The sequence below is a fragment of the Eimeria acervulina genome, genomic scaffold (genome assembly GCF_000499425.1).
Source record: "Eimeria acervulina Houghton genomic scaffold, Eah_scaff2938, whole genome shotgun sequence".
NCBI lineage: Eukaryota > Apicomplexa > Conoidasida > Eucoccidiorida > Eimeriidae > Eimeria > Eimeria acervulina.
Genome location: NW_013547864.1, coordinates 584 through 1,978, shown reverse-complemented (window position 1 = coordinate 1,978; position 1,395 = coordinate 584). Strand labels below are relative to the sequence as shown.

The window sequence follows — 1,395 nt, the reverse complement described above, 5'->3', positions numbered from 1 at the left end:
CCCTTATCTACCTTAATACCCGGAATGATGTTCTCCTTCTTCAGAAGCTCAACCATAGGAACTCCCTCAGGGCTCTTCTGGTACAGAGTCTCTTCAAACAATATCGCACCGCTGCAGTACTCACCCAACCCCTTTGTTGTAAACAACAGACCTCTGTAGAATGCACGATTAGCCTCGGTGTTCTCTACTCCAATGGAAGCAAAACGCTTTGCAATTGTGCCTATAACAAAACATACAGCAGCATCGGCAGCAGCACTTGTACTTCAATGCTGCAAGCTCTAGCACCCTATTTAAGAAGCTAAACACTTATACGAGTCCTAATCAGAGAATCGATTATGTTTATCTGTAGTCGTTCGTTTATTGGGGGTGGATTGATGTTCGTTGTTGGACTTCCGACCACACATACTTTGTCGAGTTATGATGATGATGCATAGACGTTACGGAAGAAGTTATTTAAATAAAAGAAAGGAAAAAGACATTATCTCTTTACCTGTAGACTCGTCAGCAGCCAACAGACCCTTGCCGGGAGCTGTGAGGGCCTTGGCGGTAGCCGCAAGCTCGCGGGCGACTTCCTGGGGCATTTCACACTGCAAACAAACACAACAAGAAAGAAAACAACAAAATAAATTAAGAAATAAAAGGAAGAAACAGAAAGCAAACTGAAACAGAACAAGCAAATGTGTACATCAAACCATAGCAGGTGCTCGCGCTGCCGCCGGTGCGGCCTTGCAGCCGACGGAAGAAAAAATTTGAGTCAACAAACTAATGCCAGAAACAATTAATTAAATAAATAACAACACACGAAAGCGAAAGAAAATGCAACGGATCAGATCTACATACAGCCCAACCCAGACGCCGTGTGTCGTTCACACATGTGCAGGCAGCAGAACAACAGCATCTTGCAAGGGAATACAGCAGGAATTGGAGTGTAAACGAACCATTTTCGCTGATGAAGTTGATTAAAGACTTCAAACAAACGTAAACACGAGGCAGTAGATCGTGAAAAGCAGAAAAAAACATTTACCACTTTTGGCAATTGAAGAAAGACAGTGCGGGGTATCCAGGCTGCAGGGCTGTGAAGGCGGGGGAGTTGTATGCTGTGGGTAGCCCCTGTTCTTCTTTGTTCTTTTCCCTTGGTTTTTGATTTATCCTTTTAAATCGAATAAATAGAATGCACTTTAATGCTCCTTACTACCCTAATTAGCCTTATATGGATTCCATAGCGCCCAATCTAACCTTTACTGGTGTATCGTTAGGCTGTGTGTGTACATATGCGTGCGCGCCGGCTGCGCTCTGCCGCTGTCGCCTTTAAACATCATCTACCTGTACATACCTTTGTTTATTTTGCCTTCGTACAAGTTTAGTAATCACAGAGGAGAAAACAAACGAAAGTAT

At 43.6% G+C, this 1,395-nt stretch overlaps 1 protein-coding gene across 1 annotated transcript; it reads right to left on the bottom strand.

The window, feature by feature from the left end:
* Nucleotides 1–941, bottom strand: EAH_00067850 (Fructose-bisphosphate aldolase , related; the record flags this gene model as incomplete). Its single annotated transcript, XM_013392408.1, has 3 exons — nt 1–220; nt 491–587; nt 939–941. Coding segments are annotated over 3 exons (320 nt in total), but the record flags the coding sequence as incomplete, so codon positions are not given.
* Between the last annotated feature and the right edge of the window lie 454 nt (nt 942–1,395).